This window comes from Palaemon carinicauda, chromosome 42 (genome assembly GCF_036898095.1).
Source record: "Palaemon carinicauda isolate YSFRI2023 chromosome 42, ASM3689809v2, whole genome shotgun sequence".
Classification (NCBI taxonomy): Eukaryota; Metazoa; Arthropoda; class Malacostraca; order Decapoda; family Palaemonidae; genus Palaemon; species Palaemon carinicauda.
Window position 1 is genome coordinate 52977175 of NC_090766.1, and position 18719 is coordinate 52995893.

The 18719-nt window shown below is 35.0% G+C and overlaps 1 protein-coding gene across 1 annotated transcript in view; it reads right to left on the reverse strand.

Annotated features, from left to right (window-relative positions):
- LOC137633155 (uncharacterized) overlaps positions 1-18719 on the reverse strand; it is a 619863-nt gene that overhangs the window by 234546 nt on the left and 366598 nt on the right. Inside the window, exon 7 of the mRNA XM_068365313.1 lies at positions 14073-14232. Coding sequence (XP_068221414.1) covers positions 14073-14232 — 160 coding nt within the window. The remainder of the gene's footprint in view (positions 1-14072; positions 14233-18719) is intronic.

Genomic DNA, 18719 nt, shown 5'->3' on the forward strand with positions numbered 1-18719 from the left:
TCATGCGATGAAAAACCAATATCTTTATACTTCATCTCCCTTAGTAAATTTCAACACAGTTTATACATCATCTTAATTAGCCGTAACTAGTCCACTGCAGGACAAAGGTCTTAGATATGTTATTCCACTGGCGTCTGTTTATGGTCTATGTTAGTTGATACCCGCAAATTTTCTTGGGTCGTCAATCCCTCGTCTTCTCTTCCTTCCCCTGCTTCTTTTGTAATCTCTAGGAACCTGTTCTGTTATTCTTACTGACCATGTATTATCTTTCATGGGCATAGGCAGGCCATATAATGAGGTTATCATATATATATATATATATATATATATATATATATATATATATATATATATATATGGATAAATATCAACACAACATCGTGTTCAAATAGAAATAAATTTCTACCTCATACTTGGGATCGAACGCTAGCCCCTTCTAATGAAAGGCCAGGTCGAAACCAACCATGCCACGAGAGCCCATAAAAGGAAATCTGAACCTGACACTAATCTAGCTGTCCGAGGATTTACCTGGTGAGACATCAGTCTCTTTACCAGCGAGTTTTTACCAGATTTCCCCGGGCCACCACGTGACACAATTGGTAGTAATTCATTCAAATTACCCCTAATGAGTCAATATGGATAAATATCAACACAACATCGTGTTCAAATAGAAATAAATTTCTACCTCATACTTGGGATCGAACGCTAGCCCCTTCTAATGAAAGGCCAGGTCATTCTCATTTTATGGCATGTCTATGGCCATGTATTATCTTCCATTGACATAGGCACGACATAATTATTAATATTATTATTATTATTATTATTATTATATATATATATATATATATATATATATATATATATATATATATATATATATATATATATGTGTGTGTGTGTGTGTGTGTGTGTGTTGTGTGGGAGTATCTCTTCATTATTGCAAAAAGAGAGAGAGAGAGAGAGAGAGAGAGAGAGAGAGAGAGAGAGAGAGAGAGAGAGAGAGAGAGAGATATTCCTCTAACAAGCAATGATTCATGGTACAGTACAAAAGCATAAAAATTTCACCCTATGATTAGTTTACAGATCATTCCTCCACCATGCTAATCAAATAGCAATATACCTTCCATTACTTTGCATAATTAACAAATAAAAAAAATACAAGAAACTAATCTAATTCAATATATAGGCCTAATTCAGGATTTCAGTTTCCCTTTACCAGTGCTCCAATAATTTTTTTTTCTCCCCAACGTTTTCTGTAATTGTCCTGCACATCCTTCTTATTTATTCATGTAACTTTAAATTCTTAAGTCTAAACAGTAGCATTTAGATCAATTTCTATTCCTGCTTCTAATGATTTCATGTTCCAGGAAGATGTCGCATGCTGCCAAACATGCTCGCGTGCTCTCAAACATGTCAACTTATTCGCCAACAAGCTCAAGAGTGCTCTGACCTACTCATGCAATTTCATATATGTTTAAGGGTTCTCCAATTTATTCAACCGTTCTCAGAACCATCAATAGTACTAAAGTTTGGAGTAATTTGTTCCATTCAGGTTTAGCGAAGACTACGGCTCCACTTAATGAAATCGAGAGAAGGATTTTTGATAATTCTATTGTTGCTTTCAGAGACAACTTCTTGCCCTATAAAACTATCATGACATTTGAAGTGTATTAAAATTAGAATAGAAAATAAGTGCATTCATATGGGTAAGTTAATTGAGATAAAAGTTTACTATTATGAAAAGTCAGAATTATCTAGACAAATAATCATCCTGTTCTCTAAATCATGAAGCAAAAACATCTATACAAAATACAATAGGAATAATGACACAATAAATTTGGTGTTACTGGAATCCAACCGAACTATACTTAAACTAAAGCAAAGACCCACAGGGATTATCTCTTCCTCATCTTAAAACCTCCAAGTTAAAATTATTATCATCTACCCTCCTCTCCACATTAAAACTTTAGCATATAAGCTCAATCTCGTCTTGGGTAGTGCCATAGCCTCTGTACTATGGCCTTCCACTGTCTTAAGTTGGAGTTCTCTTGCTTGAGAGTACACTCAGGCCCACTGTTCTATTTGTTTCCTTATTTCCTTTCCTCAGATATTTTCCCCGTTTGATCTTCCTGCTTTTCCAAATAGGGTTGTAGCTTGGCTAATAATAATAACAATAATAACAACAACAATAATAATAATAATAATAATACTAATAAAAATAATAATAATAATAATAATAATAATAATAATAATAATAATAATAATAACAAAGCTACTGGCTGCGTTTATAAATGATAAGCTTGTTAAAACTATATTTTCTAATATTACACGTTTGGTATTAAGGAACTCCAATTGATATCCCAGAAAGAAGGCACACACGCACGTTCGCTAGTTCATTGACAGTAGAGTAGTACAGTACGTCAATATTTAAAGGTCATTGTTATAAATGTCTACATTTAAAGGACGTCTCCTCAAGCTTAGTTTCTACTGCCATCTGCACTGACTTTAGGTTGGCTTACTCGTGATTACTTCAAACTGACTCGCTAACTATCATTACTTGTTAATAGTATCCAATCATTAATTCTCAAAGTGAATGCATATATGTTTAAATTTATACCAAAGATAACATAAAGCATAAAAACAATGGTGGGATAGATTAACGATAACAAAAATGTTAATAACAATAATGAGTCGATAACTTTGGCACATTTGTGATTATACAAAATATCAGCTGCTTTTTATCGGACTAAATCACATGCAACGACAAAACCTACAATAAAGTTATAAATGTTACGATACGGATTATTTTATCTCGAAGAAACGGATACAGTCAAGTAATACACATACAACCCTCAAAAGGGGCATAATGTATAGCATTTTTTTTAAGTTGATATAATCATCTTCTTTGTCTGTATCTCCTCCCACTTCTATGCGAGGTCGATGTTTCTGACCAGCTTTCTCCATCTACCTCTGTCCCACACTTCATCACCGGTTAATCCCTTTGATCGAAGGTCATCCTTGATAGTAGTCCGCCCACCTTCGCTTTGGTCTCCCTCTCCTTCTCGTTCTCTGTACCTCCATTTCCATCACCCTCCTCCCAATATACTATTCATCTCTTCTCATGACATGACCATACCACCTCAGTCTACTTTCTTGGATCTTATCTGATAGTTTTCTAACTCCTGTGGTACCCCTAATTACCTCATTCCGTATCTTATATCTTCTTGTCACCCCACACATCCATCTCAACATTCTCATCTCTGCCACATCCAGTTTCTTCTCTTCTGCCTTCTTTATTGCCAGTATTAAAAACGACTGAGTAATAAATCCAGAGGCATAAACATGCAATGATAGTTTATGAAGTTTTTACTAAAAGAAATTTCCAATCTCCAAACCTTTACATGAAATTTATCAAAGACCACCATGACAATCAACAACATGTTATTTTACTTTTAATGGGTGCTTTTCTGGTCATGCACAGCAGGGGAACCTTACTCTCTACAGAACCCCCATGGTCGTTTTATGATGTTCTTTTGGGAGCATTTAACATTCCGCAATGCGTATTGTTCGCATTATCGTAGATTAACATTCTTTAGAGAACCGATTTCAGGTCGTATACTGCAGGGAAACCCTACTCTATATAGGACTTTTCATAATTCATTTTATCGTGTATATTCCCAGGCATTAAACATTTTACACCTCATATTGCTAGTTTATTGTCAAATCCACACTATCGAAGCACTTAGAAAACAAGAAAGTCTTCAGTTTCCTCCTGAAAGCCTTACAATCTTCAGTCTTTTGGATGCCTAGTGTTAGCAAATATACGACCTAGCTTGAAATAAAATTAGCCTTCAACTTTCCACACGAAGACCCTCAGCAGACTTCTAAACCAATTACACTTGGAATTGAGATGAATTTTACCTTGCGGGGAAAAACCCAGTTGATTGTCTCGGTACAAATATTATACTCTACGTGAGAGAAAACCTCGTCTTAATACCTCCGATGTTTTCAGAGCGACTTCCTTCTTTCACAAAGTCAGAGCAAAGATTAGCAATCAAGTACAATTAAATGCGGCATTTCAGAGGGGGAGCTCTTCCAAAGGTAATGGTTACAGTTATAAAAAAAAAATTGTGGAAATGAAGTGCATGAGAAGGGGTGGCGGAAATATAAATTGAGAAGGCAAATAATCGGGTGAAAAAATGTTTAAGCCAAGATATTAAATTACTTTCAATTAGAGAATGTGCGGCAGTTTCAGATGATTTATTTGTATTATAATCATCAATGTAGTAAAACTAATACAATTTGAAAAAGGAAAACGACTATCATAACATTTTGCAGACTAACTCATTGCCTTAACTTCGTAGGTTATTCTTGAAATTAAGTTAGGACATGTGATGGAGTCACAAGTCTTATATGCTGTGCAATGCCAAAATATGAAATAATAGTGGGCAAAAAATAACTTTATCACATACAATACAAAAATACTAATCTTTAACAAAATCCGGGAAATGATGAGTCTAAAGAACAATAGAAAATGTTACTTAACTATTTTTCTCTGTTGGAGCCCTTGGGCTTATAGCATCCTGCTTTTCCAACTAGGGTTATAGTTTAGCTCGTAATAATAATAATAATAATAATAACTATCAGTTTAAGCGTAGGATTCTAGCTTGAGTCAGAGTCCTAAGATTGATGGAAATATTCGAGGACATATCATTCAACAAACAGAAGTCACACCAAAGAGGCTACTCATTCAATATTGTTCAATGTAGACCTCTTAAGGCAGTAGGCTGGCCAGGGCACCAGTCCCCCATTGAGATACTACCGCTAGAGAGTTATTGGGTCCTTTGATTAGCCCGACAATACTACATTGGATCCCTCTCTCTGGTTACGGATAATTCTTCCTTTGCCTATTCTTTGCAATTCTTTCTACATTCTCCTCTGTCCTAACACACCTAAAAGAAACTGAGATAACAGAACAATTCTTCTTCGCTTAAGGGGGGTTAACTACCGCACTGTAATTGTTCAGTGGCTACTTCCCTATTGGTAAGGGTAGAAGAGACTCTTTAGCTATAGTAAGCAGCTGTTCTAGGAGAAGGACAATCAAAAATCAAATCATTCTTCTCTTGTCTTGGATAATGCCAAAGCCTCTGTACCATGACCCTCGGGTGTCTTAGTTCAAATTCTATTACTTTTCTACCAGTTTCCTTATTTCATTTCCCACTAGGCTAATTCCTCTGTTGAAGTCTTTGGGCTTATAGTATCAAACTTGGGTTGAAGTTTGGCTACTAATAATATAAACATGTTCTAGTTCACCCACTCTCCGAAAAAAACTTGACAAGGTAATGCTCAATCCAAGAAGGGTTGAATCTAATCTATAAGTGAATGAATGAATCAATGAATCTCTCTCTCTCTCTCTCTCTCTCTCTCTCTCTCTCTCTCTCTCTCTCTCTCTCTCTCTCCGGAAGCCCTCGGCGAGGTAAACCTCAACTAAAAAAGGGTGACCCCAAAATCAATCCATCAACTTCTCTCTCAGAAAAAAAAAAAATCGACAGAAAATTTGTGCCAAATCGAAGCATCACCTTTATACCCGAAATGACTCCTGCCACAGGAAGGTCATCATCAGGGCAAAAACAGCATGTCAAGAGCACAGATTACCACATTAAACCAACGGGGCATTGCATTCCAAACTCCAAATATCTAGGTCAATGCCAAATTACCCAATTTACGTCGTAAAATAAAAGCATATTTTTTCTCCTAAATCGTGTTATCATGATTGGAACACCATATCATTATCGGCGAGTTCAAGATGGTCTCAATTTTAGGTTATTTGATTTTTAGGTTTTTTCTATAGTTTTTTTTTTTCAAATTCGGAAGGTTGTGTCAAGGGGGGCTAAAGTCCTTGACTAGATAACCCCCCAAATTTTTGAAGGCATTAATACATGTTAATCGTTTCTTATTATTTTCTTTAAATGCGGAAGCTGATTGGGCGAATGGGGATTAATACACACTGCCTAGGCCTCCAGGGGAACCACTATCCCCATAATAGGAAGGGGGGAGGGGGTGGCTAGTCTCAAAAGGTATAACAAACCAACATGTTATTATCTCAAAACCCAATCATGTCGAGAATAATAAATCTGGCTGTCAAGAGAAAACAAATTGGTAGGGCAGCTGCCAAGAAAAAAATAAATTGGTAGCGTAACTGCCAAGAAAAATTAAATTGGTAGTTGCCAAGAAAAAATAAATTTGTAGTTGCCAAGAAAAATCAATTTGGTAGGGAAGCTGCCAAGAAAAAAATAAATTGGTAGAGTAGCTGCCAAGAAAAAATCAATTGGTAGTTGCCAATTAAGAATAAATTGGTAGTTGCAAAGAAAAAAATAAATTGGTAGTTGCCAAGAAAAAAATAAATTGGTAGTTGCCAAAAAAAAAATTGGTAGTTGCCAAGAAAAAAATAAATTGGTAGTTGCCAATTAAAAATAAATTGGTAGCTGCCAAGAAAAAAAATAAATCGGTAGAGTAACTGCCAAGAAAAAATAAATTGGTAGTTGCCAAGAAAAATAAATTGGTAGGGAAGCTGCCTAGAAAAAATAAATTGGGAGGGAAGCTGCCTAGAAAAAATAAATTGGTAGGGTAGCTGCCAAGGAAAATATAAATTGGTAGCGTAGCTGCCAAGAGACAATAAATTGGTAGTTGCCAAGAAAAAATAAATTGGAAGGGTAGCTGCCTAGAAAAAAATAAATTGGTAGTTGCCAAGAAAAAAATAAATTGGTAGTTGCCAAGAAAAAAATAAATTGGTAGTTGCCAATTAAAAATAAATTGGTAGCTGCCAAGAAAAAAAATAAATCAGTAGAGTAGCTGCCAAGAAAAAAATAAATCGGTAGAGTAGCTGCCAAGAAAAAAAATAAATCAGTAGAGTAGCTGCCAAGAAAAAAATAAATCGGTAGAGTAGCTGCCAAGAAAAAAAATAAATCGGTAGAGTAGCTGCCAAGAAAAAAATAAATGGGTAGAGTAGCTGCCAAGAAAAAATAAATTGGTAGTTGCCAAGAAAAATAAATGGGTAGGGTAGCTGCCTAGAAAAAAACAAATTGGTAGTTGCCAAGAAAAATAAATTGGTAGGGTAGCTGCCAAGGAAAATATAAATTGGTAGCGTAGCTGCCAAGAAAAAATAAATTGGTAGTTGCCAAGAAAAAATAAATTGGTAGTTGCCAAGAAAAAATAAATTGGTAGGGTAGCTGCCTAGAAAAAAATAAATTGGTAGCGTAGCTGCCAAGAAAAAATAAATTGGTAGCGTAGCTGCCAAGAAAAAACAAATTGGTAGAGTAGCTGCCAAGAAAGAATAAATCGGTAGGGTAGCTACCAAGAAAAAAAATAAATTGGTAGCTGTAAAAACAGAATAAACTGATAGCTGTCAAGACAAATAAATTGGTAGCTGCCAATGTATTCAGAGGTAATGTAAGAATTGCAGTAGTTCCAAAAGGGAGGTAATAAACATACCAAAACAAATATATATTATCTGATATTCAGTAGGTAATATATGAAATGGTATCCTGACGTAAAAAAAGAAGAAATTTATTTTTCTTAAGAAGTGGATTGGTTCTTATAACATGCTTTCCTTGTAAGTATTCTACAATTGAACTACATCTATCAATTTTGTATGAGAACCATCTCCCTTATATAATAAAGTGCAAGTGTCTGGTACACACACACACACACACACACACATATATATATATATATATATATATATATATATAAATATGTATATATAAATATATAAATATATAAATATGTATATATAAATATATATATACATATATATAAATATATATATACATATATATAAATATATATATATACATATATATAAATATATATATACATATATATAAATATATACATATATATAAATATATAAATATATATATATATATATATATATATATATATATATATATATATATATATATATATTTATATATAATCTACCTGGTCACGCTCAGTGGCATTGCCAGATGATGACTCCTCGGCCTCTCCCCATCCCTCAGGTAGGGGGTAGGAGTAGTCATAACCAGGTGAGAGGGGATACCCTGAGAGGTACACACGGAAACCACAGTCTCCCAAAAATTGCATAAACTGCCGTGTTGTAGTTACAAAACAGGAAGGTAGTGGGAAAGGTTGAATTTGCGTGTGTGCATATCTGAATATTTAGTAGTCATTTATGAAGGGTCGCATACACTATAAGAATTAAACTCATATCATGCAAACTCAAACATACCGTCGATGGAAGTAATAATAATAATAACGATAATAATAATAATAATAATAATAATAATAATAATAAAATAACCAAAATAAACCAGAAGACAGAAGGAAATCAACCTTCAAAATGACCAAATTCGTTCAACTTGGCAAATACTCGACCTACTTCTTTTCTTTGAGAAATGCACACGGGGGGTGGGAGGGGGGGAAGACGAATACCGAAGAAAGGCAAACACTCATTCGGTTTCAATCAAGTGGGAACTCGGTGATACATGAGATTAACTAAAAGAGAGAGAGAGAGAGAGAGAGAGAGAGAGAGAGAGAGAGAGAGAGAGAGAGAGAGAGAAGAGAGAGAGAGAGAGAGAGAGAGAATATCTTGAGGATGCTTCTCAGTAAACTTCTTAAATGGATGACACGCGCACAACCTAAACAGTTCAGGAAATTATCTTGCAGTTAGTCAGTAAAAAAAGAGGGGAAACACAATATCTCCGCAAACGTCTTCGAGATTTAATGGGATTGAAGACGCCCTCGGGTCACGTTGTTTGACAAGACCCTACGGATGCCATAATTAGCAGTTTTTTTCCTTCTATTTAATTAGACCGCAGTGCTACTGTGTATCATTCCAAATGACACTCAACTTACAGACGACTGTCAAGAGGAATGGTGGAGGGGTCGTGGAAGATGCTTTTGTTTTAAAAGGCCGCTCGCGAATGCCACAGGCAAGGAACATTGCTCTATCAAGCAGGACAATGCCCTAGAACAGTGGTTCTTAACCTTGTCGTAGGTACTGAACCCCGTAAGTGTCATATGTACACTCATCGAACCCTTCATAGTTGGAAATATATATATATATATATATATATATATATATATATATATATATATATATATATATATATATATATATATATATATATATATATATATATAAGATATAGGTAAATTAAATAAATAGGAAAATAAAAAGAAAGTTACACCTAAATATATCGGCATATATTTCAAATTCAAGACATAGGTATATATTGTATTAATGCACAATATGAACCATGCATCATTTGCACACAGAATCACTGTGTTCAAGGAACAAAATCAACAATATGAACCTCACACAATAACATAATGAATCCTTATTGCAAATCAATCTTACATTTGCTGATGCCTCCGCCGAACCCCTGAGACTGCCTCACCGAACCCCTGGGGTTCGATCGAACACAGGTTAAGAACCACTGCCCTAGAAACTGACCATGTGATCAGCAGCATGGACCAGGGAGGGCTAGGCAATGGTTGGTGATGGCTCACGGATAGACCTATAGGCTCCCCCCAAACCCCCCATCCTTAGCTCACAAGGATGGTGAAGTTGCAGTGACCATAGGAACTAACGAGTTTTGGGAGGGACTCGAACCCCAGTCTGGCAATCACTAGGCAAGGACCTTACCAACAGGCCCTCACAACTCTATTGAGAATGATAGAATGGACTAATAGAGGGACTCTGACAGGAGACTAATCCCCCCCCCCCGCAAAAAAAAACAAAAAAAAAACAGTGAAGGACCCAACTGATGAAGTTCCTGATGGGGCATTATCTCCCAGACGTGACTGGTGTGCCCTCAACAGAGCTACATAACAGGTGACAATCTAGTTAAATGGAGCCTTAAAATTGACCAATCCTCTGAAAGTGGAGTAAATGCCCAGACCATCAATCATATACTCCGATCATGGCCACTATATAAATTTGGAGACCTCTGCTTGAGATTACACTCGGGCACGCTCTTTCTATCATGTTTCTCTTCCTCTTCTTTTTATCAAGCTTTAATAGTTTATATATGATAGATCTAATTTAATATTGTTAATTATCTTAATGTTTTATTTTGATTGTTATTACTTCTCTTCCAGTTTATTATTTCCTTGTTTACTTTCCTCACAGGGTTATTTTTCCTTGTTGGAGCCCTTGGGCTTATACCATCATGCTTTTGCAACTAGGGTTGTAGCTTAGCTTGTAATAATAATAATAATAATAATAATAATAATAATAACAATAGTGTCAATGATAGAACGCTTTAATGGCTGGTTGTTTGACGTGATACGCTATGAATGGTCCGAAATACTTCAAAGACCAAAAATGCCTTGGAATGCCTAAAACAAAATGACTTTGAAGGTCCGGTAGAGAGTAGGGTTCCTCTGCTGTATAGGACCAGAAAAGCAGCCCTTGAAATAGATCATAATCTAAACAGTTTATAGGAAAGGAGCTTCATTAATTTAATTAAGTAACTCATCATTGAATGAAACTTTCGTCTCATAAAATTGAGGCTATAAAAATATTCAATATGTTGGTAATAAAACTATTGTGTGAGGAATATTTCGTTCAAGAAGAAACTATGGACTTTTTTGTTCTCAAAGTACTTCGATAATGTGGAACTGATAACAAACACCAGTTATGAAGTGTAATATGCAAACTACCTAATTAAATATACGATAAACTGAAAGTTTAGGTCCTGTAGTGAGAAGGGTTCCCCTACGATATAGGACCAAGAAAGCAGTTCTTAAAGTAACAATAATTGAATACTTAAGAACTTGAAAAAAAAAAAACGATAGGATCAGAAAAGCCGCCCTTAAAGTATGTAACAATAATCGAATATTTAAGAATCTCATAAAAAAGTAACAAATGTTTTATTGAAAAGCCGCCCTTAAAGTATGTAACAATAATCGAATATTTAAGAATCTCATAAAAAAGTAACAAATGTTTTATCACACTATATTGAGAATTAAAACATTATCTATAATGGCCTATAGACTAAGATAACACTTTAGAGACTCAAAAATTAGAAATACGACAACTGTTGCAACAAAGATAACAGATAACGAACTTCTGATGTTATGATAACTTATCCCACCGACTCGAACGATGCAAGTCTATCGAGACAATCAAGAACTTGAACAAAATTCTGTTATAAACGGGAAGAACAAAATATTATTATTACAAGTTAAGCTACAACCCTAGTTGGAAAAGCAAGATGCTTTAAGCCCAAGGGTTCTAACGGGAAACAATAGCCCACTGAGGAAAGGAAATAAGGAAAATAAAAAGACATGAGATGTAATGAACAAATAGAATATCTTAAAATCAGTAACATCATTGAGAGATATCCCACATATCAATTATAAAAACTTATGTCAGCCTGTTTCACATGGCAGCATTTGCAATAAGTTTGAACTTTTGAAGTTCTACTGATTCAACTACCCGAATTAGGAAGATCATTACAACTTGGTCACAGGAAAGCCAGATACTACCGCTAAAGAGTTATGGGGTCTTCTGACTGGCCAGACAGTACTACATTGGATCCTTCTCTCTCGTTACGGTTCTTTCCCTTTGCCTACACAGACACCGAATAGTCTGGCCTATCCTTTACAGATTCTCCTCTGTCCTCATACACCTGACAACACAGATTACCAAACAATTCTTCATCACCCAAGGGGTTACTGCACTGTAATTGTTCAGTGCCACTTTCCTCTTGGTAAGGGTAGAAGAGACTCTTTAGCTATGGTAAGCAGCTCTTCTAGGAGAAGGACACTCCAAAATCAAACCACTGTTCTCTAGTCTTGGGTAGTGCCATAGCCTCTGTACCATGGCCTTTCACTGTCTTGGGTTAGAGTTCTCTTGCTTGAGGGTACACTCGAGCACACTCTCCTATCTTATTTCTCTTCCTCTTCTTTTGTTAAAGTTTTTATAGTTTATATAGGAGATATTTATTGTTGTTACTCTTCTTAGAATATTTTATTTTCCTTTTTTCCTTTCCGCACTGAGCTATTTTCCCTGTTGGAGCCCCTGGGCTTATAGCATACTGCTTTTCCAACTAGGGTTGTAGCTTAGTAAGTAATAATAATAATAATAATAATAATAACAAGGGTTAACTACTGTACTGTAATTGTTCAGTAGCTACTTTCCTCCTGGGAAGGGTAGAAAAGTCTCTTTACCTATGGCAAGCAGAGCTTCTAGGAGAAGGACACTCCAAAATCAAACCATTGTTCTCTAGTCTTAGGTAGTGCCATAGCCTCTGTACCATGGTCTTCCATTGTCTTGGGTTAGAGTTCTCTTGCTTGAGGGTACACTCGGGCACACTATTGTATCTAATTTCTCTTCCTCTTGTTTTGTTGAAGAATTTATAGTTTATATAGGAATTATTTATTTTAATGTTGTTACTGTTCTTGAAATATTTTATTTTTCATTGTTTCCTTTCCCCACTGGGCTATTTTTCCTGTTGGTGCCCCTGGGCTTATAGCATCCTGCTTTTCCAACTAGGGTTGTACCTTAGCAAATAATAATAATAATAATAATAATAATGAGAGAAAAAATTAATTGCAATTGGTGTGGTGCTTTTGAAAATTGAAAAAAGAAATAAATTACCGAATCACCTGCAACTTTAAATCTAAAAAAAATAGTGGCGCTGCAATCGGTTTGTATGCATTAGCTTAACCAGTATCATTCACACACACATACATACATACATACATACATACATACATATATATATATATATATATATATATAAAATTTTCAACTGCTACAAGGCACTAAAAGAGTTGGAAGACCCAGGCCTACATGACTGAGGACTATGAAGCGTGAAGTAGATGATGAATAGAGAAGTATTGATTTAAAAGCTCAAGATGGAGACGATTGGCAAAATCTAACAGAGTCCCTTTGCGTCAATATGCGTAGGATATATATATATATATATATATATATATATATATATATATATATATATATATATACATATACATACATACATACATATATACACATATACATACATATATACACATATATACATTTATATACATTATATATATATATATATATATATATATATATATATATATATTTATATATATATATATATATATATATATATATTATATATATTATATATATACATATATATATATATATATATATATATATACATATACACATATATATATATATATACATATACACATATATATCATATATACATTATATATATATATATATATATATATATATATATATATATATATATATATATATATATATATATATATACATATACACAGTATACATATACACACACACACACACATATATATATATATATATATATATATATATATATATATATATATATATATATAAAAGATAATAAAATAAAAAAAACAGTAATCTATATAGGCTATATAAATCATGAACAAATAATTATTCATCCTCATCTCGCTTAGCTACTTGAAGTGACCCATTACCACAATGGCCCCCTGACCTATAGTACCAGGAACAGTACAGCATCCCATCAAACAGACGGAGAGAGAAAGAGAGAGAAGAGGAAACGGACGGGGCCAACCTGTTTGCATACCACAAGTATTTCGCCGCCTACACTAAAGAATCGGTGCAATGGGCGGTCTGCAATATCGGAACACTGCGTGCAGACAAGGGTCTCATATTGATCAACACGAGAATTAAAAGTCTCTGCAACTGCCAGTGTTATAGCGAAGCAAGGTTTTATTCAATCGATATTTCCCTCGAGCCAAACGCCACAGCAAGATCAAACAGGCTCAATAAACAGCGACGGCTCAGAAGAATTTATTCACTGGTCACGTGCGTATTCTTGGGTCGACGCCAAATGCTCGATAACTTCTTGAAACAATTACACCAGGCAACAGGTGAGACATCATTGCTCACTCGCTTCGCACGATTACTTCTGATCATAATAATCTCCTACAGAGACAGACTAAAGACAGCGAGGTAAAGATGAGAAAGAAACAGTAGAAACTTTAAACGTAATAATTACCCCCATGGTTTTCTCGTGTATATGATTTTTCTGAAAGGGTCTAAATCCTCTTTCAGACTCAAGGACAAGCGGCTAAGGTTTCCAACTTGCGCGATGAACGTGAGAAAGGACCACTGACTGACTGCTGCTTCACCACTCCACTCCTTCGTACACCTCCTGCCTGATCATTTGTGAAAGCACCACCCACATCAACACTCGAAAACCAAAATCGTCTGCATTGTTTCAGTCTGTCAAAACTTCTGCCTCGTTGTTAGACAAAGGTCTGCTGACCGGAAATAGCATTCGAGTTTACTACTATCACTTATACTCCTCCTCCTTCTCCTCCCGGATCTTCATGAATGAAGAGCGTTGCTCAGTCTAAGTTGGATCATTTATTTATATACGAACGGCAAAATCTTTAAACCCAACAATGGTATGAGCCGTTCTAACGCAACATACGACAACTACTTGCGCCGGCTTCTCGATTCCATTGTTACGAGGCATGCTTGCTTGTTTGACAAGAAGAAACAACGGCTCTTCGGTACCGAGGGGGTCATTTCAAGAGGGTAAACATCACATAAATGGCTTTAAGAACTCGTAAATATTTAACACAGACAGAACCACAGTTTGAAAACTATCAAACTATTCTTCACAACTATTCCTTTCCTCTAAGAGATATTATGGCACCGATATATCACTTATTGAAATCACTCCTAGACACAGTGTAAGAAGCACTGTCACTTGTCTCGCAGACAAAGCGAATCACAGCATCTCTCAAAGAGACAACGAAGTAATTCTCCTGTTCGTCCGCACCACCAAACACTTACTGGATACACTGACTCACAACACACAACGTTACCTGGTTGTTGTCTCCCCCCCCCAACCCCCCTCCCAGGTCCAGAGGGGGGAGTAGGGGAGGCACCTCAGCCATCGCCACCCTGCACCACCTGAGGCGGGAGGCGGGGAACCAAGAGACGTAGAAGCAGAGGATTTTGGGAGTAGGGTAGGAGGAAGAGGATACCAAGGAGGTAGGTTGGGGTATGTGAAGAGCCAAGTATTAGAACAGGTAGAAATGAAGACAATAAACAACAGAAGGAGCTTAGAAATATGAAAGGCAGACAGACATTTAACCGATGTACAGATAAACTTTTAGAATTACGAAACACTCTCCATAGCATAGAACGAAGCGCGGGGTTTTAACGGTTGGTTGGCTAGAATGGAATCCATGGCTGGGAGGCAGGTGACCCAGGGGGAACTAAGGTCATATCAGATAGCTGACCAGGAGTACAACAAATACAATGAGGAGCTGGGCCAGGGGAGATGCCAGTATGCAAGAATGCAATGCGTTGAAATGGTTACAACAGTAGGTGGTGGATGTGGATGTTGCAGTGAAATTAAATGTATTTGCTATAAAGAAAAAAAAAATAGGAGGATTGGGAGGTAATGCTTTAGAGTAGCTGGTATTTTATCGAAATTAACAAAACACACATAATATATATATATATATATATATATATATATATATATATATATATATATATATATATATAAGGACCAGGAAAGCAGTCCTTAAAATAAAATAATATATATATATATATATATATATATATATATATATATATATATATGTGTGTGTGTGTGTGTGTGTGTGTGTGTGTGTGTGAGTGTGTGTGTGTGTGTTGTGTTTGTGTGTAGCCCTTTCATAAAATTTTTTTATTTTGCCACTATTATATAATAAATTTATAACAAGACTGCACACACCATTGCTTTAGTGCATTCTATGCCAATGAATTAACACTGGCTGGAAAAAACTAAATAATAAAACAAAAGTTGGTATGCCCCCTCTCCAGTTTCTCATGTTCCCCTGGGGTATTTGATGCTATTCTGCCCAATGCAAATTCCATCTAAAGGAATTAAATAAAAGCAGAAAAAGAAGGTTAAAAAAAGAGCTCATACCAAAACCGTAGCTAACCAAAAGGAATTAAATAAAAGCGGAAAAAGAAGGTTAAAAAAGAGCCTCATACCAAAACCGTAGCCAACAAAAGGAATGAAATAAAAGCGGAAAAAGAAGGTTAAAAAAGAGCCCAACAAAACCGTAGCCAACAAAGGAATTAGATAAAAGCGGAAAAAAGAAGGTTAAAAAAGAGCTTATCAACAAAACCGTAGCCAACCTTAGGAATTAAATAAAAGCGGAAAAGAAGGTTAAAAAAAGAGCTCAAAACGAAAACCGTAGCCAACAAAAAGGAATTAAATAAAAACGGAAAAAGAAGGTTAAAAAAGAGCTCAAAACAAAACCGTAGCCAACAAAGGAATTAAATAAAGCGGAAAAAGAAGGTTAAAAAAGAGCTCAAAACAAAACCGTAGCCAACCAAAGGAATGAAATAATAGCGGAAAAAAGAAGGTAAAAAAAGAGCTCAAAAAAAAACCGTAGCCAACCAAAGGAATGAAATAATAGCGGAAAAAGAAGGCTAAAAAAAATAGCTGAAACAGAGCAGAGCCATCAAGTCTTATCAAAATAGACAGGACGCACAGGCTGCCTCCCTCTGGCACACTGATAAGAGGCTGAAGAACCTTATCTAATCTTGGTAGGTGATAATTTCATATTTAGTCGCCAAATCGAGATTATCTAAAACAAATTACAATATTTATCTGAAATAAGTCTGACTTGCTATTAGAAACGCCTACATTGAATATATATTTATGTATACAGTAATATATATATATATATATATATATATATATATATATATATATATATATATATATATATATATATATATGTATATATATACATACATATATATCTATATATATATATATATATATATATATATATATATATATATATATATATGTAAATATCACCCACGAAATGCATTTAATACCGAATTCTATCTTGGGAAATACATATCCACTTGGAATTCATTTTATGGTAACAGCTTCTGGCCGGGTGGTGATTCGAACCACCACCTGTACGGCCAGAAGCTGTTACCATAAAATGAATTCCAAGTGGATATGTATTTCCCAAGATAGAATTCGGTATTAAATGCATTTCGTGGGTGATATTTACATTAATTAAAATCACGTGTGCTTGTGATATATGTTCATATATATATATATATATATATATATATATATATATATATATATATATATATATATATATATGCATACACATTGTGTGGGGAAAAGATATATTATTATTATTATTATTATTATTATTATTATTAATACTAGTTAAGCTACACCCCTAATTGGAAAGGCAGAATGCTATAAGCCCAAGGGCTCCAACGAGGAAAATAGTCCAGCAAGGAAATGAAACAAGGAAACAAATAAACTACAAGAGAAGTATTGAACAATCTAAAATAAACTATTTTAAGAATATTTTGTTTAGATGCCACAAAAAAAGTACCATATTGCTGTCAACACAAAAACAGATACATAAACGTATCCAAATATATAAAGGTTGCCCCCCCCCCAAAAAAAAAAATCCACCTTCCTAAATGAGATCGTTAGCCTGCCAGAGCTCCATCGCTATGATGATAACATTATAGATTCCCTCTTCCTGTTGACACTAAAGATCCCTTTGTCACAGACACATTCCTTTCTTCCGTTATGGCAGTTAATCGGCTCCTCTCGGGCTACTTACCCCTCTCCCCCCACTCCTAAATTAATGGTGTTTTTCACTTCGCCATGGCGGTAAACGGGACCGAAAAATAAGAGAGATGGAGAGAAAGGAGTTACGCTAACAGGTGGAATCTGGCATCTATTCCGGAGGGCTGGAGATGGCAGATTTCATAAACAAATGAACAGGTTCAAGAGAGAACAAAGCGTGCTTTTTGGGTGGAATTAAGAGAAAGCTATGTTGGTTCATCTCTCTCTCTCTCTCTCTCTCTCTCTCTCTCTCTCTCTCTCTCTCTCTCTCTCTCTCTCTCTCTCTCTCCACATTCAAGTAGCATGAGCACTTCTCAAATTTCACTGATAAAAATTCTATTTCCAGCAAAAATAAAAGTTCCACAAACTTTTAAAATTGATTTTAACAAATTATATTAGTAATCGCAGAATCTAAATTACACGAAGACCCCAAATAGCAGATATCATGTCTACTAAAATGTTTTTAAAAAATATTAGAAAACAATACAGTAAACCAAGGCATTAGATAATGTCCAAAGATCTGCTAAATCCATGATAATATATATATATATATATATATATATATATATATATATATATATATATATATATATATATATATATATATATATATATTCCTTCATTACATATTTACAGACTGTATTGTCAATGACATTATATGGTGTTAACCTTGACGCTATCTTATCTGTCATCAACTGTTTGACTAGAGTCTTTATCTCAAAATCTCTCAGTTTCAGCTGTTAGTTTATTAATTTATCTATTTATTAACTGCCTTCCTGTTAATGGAATTCCTTGTCGAAGATTGATCTTCGTTTTTACAGACATTCAGTATTTACAGTCATTTTTTTTAGTGAGGCAGATTTGCACCGACTCGCAAGGAGTGCCCTTTTAGCTCGGAAATGTTTCTTTATAACTGATTGGTCGGAAGTATTTTTGTCCGAATACTTCCAACCAATCAGCCATCAGGAAACTTTTCCGAGCTAAAAGGGCACCGCTGCGAGTCAGCGCAAATCT